Source organism: Cebus imitator, unplaced genomic scaffold (genome assembly GCF_001604975.1).
Source record: "Cebus imitator isolate Cc_AM_T3 unplaced genomic scaffold, Cebus_imitator-1.0 Scaffold2, whole genome shotgun sequence".
Classification (NCBI taxonomy): Eukaryota; Metazoa; Chordata; class Mammalia; order Primates; family Cebidae; genus Cebus; species Cebus imitator.
Window position 1 is genome coordinate 2,561,816 of NW_016107317.1, and position 7,292 is coordinate 2,569,107.

Sequence of the window (7,292 nt, forward strand, 5' to 3'; positions counted from 1 at the left end):
AAAAAAAAAAAAAAAAAAAAAAAAAAGTATTCATTTTTGAAGGGTCTCTAACAGATATACTAGATTTTTATTGTAGCTTATAAAATAATTTTTATGACTTCATAGTTTAGAAGACCTGTTTTGGCATGTTTTGATAGCCACTGAATTTGGGAGTGGCTCCTTGGAGAGTAAAATAGAGCTTTCTGTTTGCATTCCTCTACAGCAGTGCTCTCAGTCTTGGCACTATTGACATTTTGAGCCAGCTAATACTTTCTTTTTGGTTGTTGTGCATTGTGAGATATGAGATCATTCCTGGCCTCTACCCACCAGGTATCAGTAGTAACTTCCCAGTTTTGGCAACCAAAAATGTCTCCAAGACATTGCCAAGTGTCCTCTGGAGAGAAAACATTCTTAGACAAGAACCACTGCTATACAGCAAAAATATTCAACTATGATGCATTTAGTTTTGATTGTGTGCTTACAAATGACTGGCCAGCATTAACCTTGAAGCAATTATCAGATTGTACTTGAACATGAACTTTGTGCAAACTGGAGAGCACTGCTCCAAGAAGGTTCAATCCGATGGAGCAGGCCCAGGTCAGGCATCAACCAATTGGTTTTGGGATAGAGGTGGTGGGAAGAGAAAGACAAATGACATTTTAACCGAAAAGCTAAAACCAAAGCAAAAAACTCAATCCAATTTTTATTTATATAAATAGCATCTCTGTTTTGCTTTTTTGAGTAAGTTATACATTTATTATTTAAGATTTAAAAAATTATAACAAGGTTTATAGCAGAAAGTCTCCTCTTTTTCCTGTTCTCCATTTGCTCAGGTACTACCATTTCCAGTTTATCATTTTTACTAGTTTTTTTGCATACACTGCCAGAGTTTTATGATTTTTTATTTTTTTCTATTGGCACCGTGATCTGAGATCCAGAGTTTAAAAAATGTCTTGTGAATACAATTTTCAAAAACATACATCGTAGTGTGTTACATATACTGTTGTTTACCTTAATTTTTTTTTTGTCTCAACATCTTTCACTTAATGTTTTGGGGATGCTTTTACATTTTAAATTGTCCTCACTCTTCTTTTTTTAAATTTTTATTTATTTTTATTATTTATTTATATTTCTTTATTTTTGAGACAGAGTTTCACTCTTGTTGCCCAGGCTGGAGTGCAATGACGTGATCTTGGCTCCCTGCAACTTCCGCCTCCCAGTTCAAGTGATTCTCCTGCCACGGCTTCCCAAGTAACTGGGATTACAGATGCTTGCCACCATATCCAGCTAATTTTTGTAGTTTTTTGTAGAGATGGGGTTTCACCATCTTGGCCAGGCTGGTCTAGAACTCCTGACCTCAGCCGATTCGCCCACCTTGGCCTCTCAAAGTGCTGAGATTACAGGCACGAGCTGCTGTACCTGGCCTCTCCTTACTCTTCTAAGCAGCATTCCAATGTATAAATGTATTATAATATTTTTAACTAGTCTTTTTTTATTTTTTTTGATGAATTTTCAAGTGGTTTTCTACTCTTCTGCTATTATAAACAATGCTGTGACATGGTAAAAGCCCCCAAAAACTGCATACCTCAACCATACCTCGGCTTTCTGTTGAAACTGCTCTCTGTAACCCAAATGTGACAGGAAAGCAGTCCAAACCCATGCCATCTTGGCCCCTTCGACTTGTAATAAGTATTTAAGGTCTGTAATTTCCACCCTACCCAGACAATGTGTAAACTAATGCTTATCTTGACTTTTGTGAACCACTTAAGTAACAATCAGAATGTCCAAAGTCCCCTGGCCCTCGGAATGCCTGGAGCCCCTCACCCTCGTCTCCGCCCAAGAGGTGATTTACAGAATCCACTAGCCCTCGGAATGTCTGAAGCCCCTCATCCCCACCCCCGCCCCTCACCCTAACCCCCGAGGTGGTTTTATGGGTTTAAAAGTTCTTGACACCCTCCTTTCGGGGCCACGGGTTGGAGAGACGCGAGTCCTCCGTGGCCGCTGGCAATAAAGACCCTGCAATTTGGCATACTTTTTTCTTGGTGTTGACTTTCTATGCTCACTCCAGTACAACAATGCCACAATAATTAATCTTGGACACATCATTTTGCATGTGTTCGAGTCTACATGTGGGATAAATTCCTAGAAGTGATTTAGATTTTAACAGATATTGCCAAATTGTCCTCATGTGAATTATTTAAATTGTATTCTTCTGGCCAAGTGCAGTGGCTGACACCTGTAATCCCAGCATTTTGGGAGGCTGAGTCCAGTGAATCACCTGAGGTCAGGAGTTCTAGACCAGCCAGGCCAACATGGTGAAACCCCATCTCTATTAAAAATGCAAAAATTAACGGGGCATGGTGGTGCATGCTTGTAATCCCAGCTACTCACGAGGCTGAGGCATGAGAATCACTTGAGCCTGGGAGGCAGAGGTTGCAGTGAACTGAGATCAAGCCACCGCCCTCCAGCCTGGGCAATAAAGCGATACTCTGTCCATTCTCAACAATATATTAAACATTTAGTTTATTTCTAATCCCATAGGTGCAAAACAGTATCCCATTGTAACTGATATTTGCATTTCTTTTGTTACACTGTAGGGTTCAGCATATCTCCAAAAACCTTTGAGGCTGGGCATGGTGGCTGATGCAACACAGTGAGACTCCTGTCTCTACAAAAAAATTAAAAATGTAGCTGAGTGGTGGTGGCTGCATACCTGGAGCCTTAGCTACTCGGGAGGCTGAGGTGAGAGGATCACCTGAGCTCAGGAATTCAAGGTTATACATTCCAGCCTGGGAGACCAGAGTGAGAACCTGTCTCTTACTCCCGCTGGTCATTCTTTTTTAAATTGACTTTTAGGAATTGTCTAAATATTAGGGAGATTGGCTCCTTGTCTCTGATATGAGTTGCAAATATTTTTTTTCAGCTTGTAACTTGCCTTTAATTTTAGGAATTAAGGATGATATAATCTGAAAGAATAAAGATGTATACATACAATTTAAGGAAAAAATAAATGAACACTGATGTAGTCAACTCACAGTTTAAGAAATGGAACATTAGTAGTGCCTTAGAAGTCTCCAATCTCATCTCTCACCTTTCCTGCCAGCAGTCACCACTATGCCAAATTTTGTATAGCTCATTACCTGCCTATTTAATATCTCTCTATATTTATCATCTCTCTATATTTTTAAAAATCTACCTGTTTTTGAATTCGCATAGAGTCTTATGGTATGGGTGCAGTGGCTCATACCTGTAATCCCAGCACTTTGGGAGGCGGAGGTGGAGGCGGAGGCGGGTGGATCATTTGAGGTCAGGAGTTCAAGACTAGCCTGGCCAACATGGTGAAATCACATCTCTACTAAAAATACAAAAATTAGCTGGGCGTGGTAGCTCATGCCTATAGTCCCAGCTACTCGGGAGGATGGGGCAGGAGAATCACCTGAACTCGGGAGGCAGAGGTTGCAGTGAGCCAGGGTCATGCCACTGCACTCCAGCCTGGGTGACACAGTGAGACTCTGACTCAAAAAAAAAAGTCTTGCTTTGTGCATTTTTCTGTAACTCATTGCTTTCATTGGGTATTATTGTTTTGACATTTATCAATATATATGTATATATATACACAGACATGTATGTGTTTATAAGTGTGTATGTATGTGTATGTACATACATACATATACACACACATATATACATGTGTATGTGTATATATACACACACATATATACATGTGTGTGTGTATATATACACACACAGACATGTACGTGTATTAAGTGTATATATGTGTGTGCATATATATATATATTCATGTGCATGTCTCTGTGTGTGTATATTTATATATACACACACACACACATATATACATTCTTATATACACATACATGTCTGTGTATATATATACATATATATATATATATATATATACACATGTATACACAATGGACAAAATAGACAAAAAGTTCAAAGAAAAGCCATGCACTTAATTATACATATACGCATACACACACAAACACACACACAGGGCAAAATAGACAAAAAGACAATTATATAATATATATATTATATATATATGTATACACACACATATACACACACTGGTGGCAAAATAGACAAAACAGATAATAAATGTAACATATAGTATACATATTTTACATATATATAATGGCTACTGGCAAAATAGCAAAAAGATAGTTATATAATATACTTATTTTATGTATACATATACTATCCCCAGGAAACAAAATACCCATAATTTTGGAATTATATCAAATGGTACACAGGAAGCTTTGGTGATTTAGTAAAGCTTTCTTCCAGAATTATAATGCATGTGTGTTTGTGTGGATATGTGTTTACGTGAATGTTGTGGAGTGTGGGGAACACAGAATTGTATACTTAAACATCTTGTCTTAATGAGCATGAAGTCTAAAACACTAGTTTTATCACATTAGTTAAAAACCCAGTACATTCATATTATGCTTTTTAACCTAATCCTGAGCACAGTATTATGGAAGATTTTAAAAAAACACAGAAACAAATGGACTTATTTGTGTTTGGGGCTTGTAATTTTGTAAGTTAGATGCTACAATATGATAGTTATGACAGTGCTTGTCTTCTGTAAGGAATTTATACTGCAGTTCTATTTTGATCTGCTTCTAAATTGGAATGTTATTTCAAAGATAACATTCAATATTCTTACCATACTGCATGAATTCTGAGAAGTTAGTTTAAAATCCTACCTTTGTCCCTTCTAATATGGCCCTTTTCATTGCTCCTAAATAGAGGCCATCTATTTGTGACATCACGTAGCCTGTATGTCTCCAAAATGAGTCATTCTTGTATGCTTTGATATTTTTCCGCGTCCATTTATCTTGCTTCCTGGAAGAGAAATTAGTTGTGTACTACAGTCTCAATAGTTGCTCATTCAAAGCTAAATCAAACCAGGCTTTAAGAAATTGTTCACCCAGACACTTATGCTAATGTGATTTAAGTTCTAGATCTTGTAACCCTCCAGTCATCCAAAGGAACTCAGTGCGAATTCTAACCGATTTTTAATCTCTCTCTAGGATTATGACTCTTCTTTCACAGCTTCTTCTATACTCTACCTAGAGCAAAAGCACAAGTGCAGTTCTAACCTACCTGTGTACGAGACCTAAAAATACCAAGGAGCGACTATCCAAATGCACTTCGTGTAAAACCACAATGTTTCACTAAGTCAATAAGGATACGTTGATTAACCTTACTTTTAGATGTAGAAGTAGTAGAGTTAACCGGACAAAAAATCTCAGGACAAGGTGGTTTATATCTGTTTGTATTTCTCGCAGATCATTTGCATAGCTTATGATTCATTCCATTTCAGTTGTTATTAGTAACTGCCTCAATGACTCTGACCTAGCATGGTAGCAAAAACGTCATTTTTTAAATGGTCCTTCCATTCTTCTTCCAGTTCTCTGAACTTCCGTGGGATGATCTGATATAACTTTGGATACTGAAAACTATGTTTGACTTGTTCAGGCTATCACTAGATCAGTCTTAGAATAATGTCATTGCTTCATGGGATCTAGTTCAGTGGTTTTAAACTGAAGCTCTGTAGGACTTTTAGCATTTCATGAAGAGGTTACTTAGAGTGCAGTTTGGAGGGCCAACCTAAGAGCCTTTCTGTCCCCAAATTAATCTCCTGTCATCCCACAAATTAAACACATTTAAAATGTTAGTATTCGGAAAACTGTAATAAAATGGAAATATTCTCAGAGGGTGTTAAGAATTATGACTTTAGATATTAGCAAAGACCTCAGCTAGGATTAGTAAGCAGGCTGATGAAAGGAAACACCTTAAAGAGTGAGGAGAGGGGATCCCTTCTTGCAGAAGGAGAAGGGCCCCCATCAGGAAGACATACAGGGACTTAACTGCCTGCTTTACACTGGTGGTGTTCTTCTAACCATGTTAGCAATATATTATGTGACATTCAACTAAACCTTTGAAAGAGATGAAATTAGAGAGCACATTGTTTGCAACCAGTTTTCATGCCATTACCAAAAAGTGCTATGCCCTACTACAAGAACAATTCCAGAGTCCTGCTAAAGAGATTTGAAAAGAAATTGGCAAAGAAAAAATTACAGATTCAGACCCTGCAGCATTAAAAACAATGAAAACAGAAAAGCTATCATACATACTCCATAAAATCCTGCACTTTATCCAGGATGGAAGGGTTCTTGATCAGCTGTGGGTAGAGGTTTGTGTAGTGGTCATTCATGTGTCTGAAATGATACATGAAAATTATTACGTTTTAATTTTTTTTCTTAGATTTCTCCATCACAGTTGATTATTCAATCACTTGGTTAACTAGGGTGTCCCATATTACAAACTCCCTACTAACTTTTTATTTTTCCTTAATAAATGCACAGTTTCTAATTGGGAAATATTTACAACATATAGAAAAGGACAACATATAAAAAAAGGATAGAATATTATGACAGAGATCCAAGACAGCTGATTACTAGCAGCTCGGGATTGTAGATCCCAGTGAAAGCACAGAGAACGAGAGGACGCCACACTTTCAGATGAATTTTTGTTGATCATGGACCAGGAGATTCCCAGCGGAGGAGCCCCACGGGTCGCCAGTGCGACTCTTGTGGCCGGTGCGGTGGTTTTGCCAGTGCCCCGAAGCGGCGCTTCTTGGTGCAGAGTAAACGGGATTGGGTCCCCTTTTGGTCGACGTTTGGCGCTCCGGGAAGGCAGAGTCGCCTATTCAGCTGATTGAAAAAGAGACTCAAGAAGGAAGCCAGACCAGAGATTTCCGGGCAGAAAAGCACCACGAATCTTAACGCCCTGTTTTGGCCATCGCAGTGGGTTGCTCAGATTCCGGTGCTGGGAATCAACAAGTTAGACGTCCACTCAGAGACCTAATTTGAAAGTCAGTAATTAAGAAGACGACAGGTGGATAAATATACAATGATGGGAAGAAACCAGCTTAAAAAGGCTGAGAATACCCAAAATCAGAACGCCTCTCCCTCTGCAGGGGATCACAGTTCCTCATCAACAAGGGAACAAGGCCTGATGGAGAACGAGTGTGTTCCATTAGCAGATTTAGGCTTCAGAAGGTGGATAATAAGAAACTTCTGTGAGTTAAAAGAACATGTTCTAGCCCAATGTAAAGAAACTAAGAACCCTGAAAAAAGGTTTGACGAAATCCTGATGAGAATAGACAATCTAGAGAGGAATATAAGTGAACTAATGCGACTGAAGAATACAATACGAGAACTCCACGAAGTATGCACAGGTTTTAACAGTCGAATTGATCAAGCAGAAGAAAGGATATCAGA

At 38.4% G+C, this 7,292-nt stretch overlaps 1 protein-coding gene across 2 annotated transcripts in view; it reads right to left on the reverse strand.

Moving 5' to 3' along the window:
- PLBD1 (phospholipase B domain containing 1) overlaps positions 1-7,292 on the reverse strand; it is a 56,552-nt gene that overhangs the window by 25,348 nt on the left and 23,912 nt on the right. For both annotated transcript variants that reach the window (XM_017528323.2, XM_017528315.2), the window contains exons 3-4: positions 6,144-6,227; positions 4,710-4,848 (exon numbers count right to left, since the gene is read on the reverse strand). In XM_017528323.2, the coding sequence (XP_017383812.1) occupies positions 4,710-4,848; positions 6,144-6,227 (223 nt within the window). The remainder of the gene's footprint in view (positions 1-4,709; positions 4,849-6,143; positions 6,228-7,292) is intronic.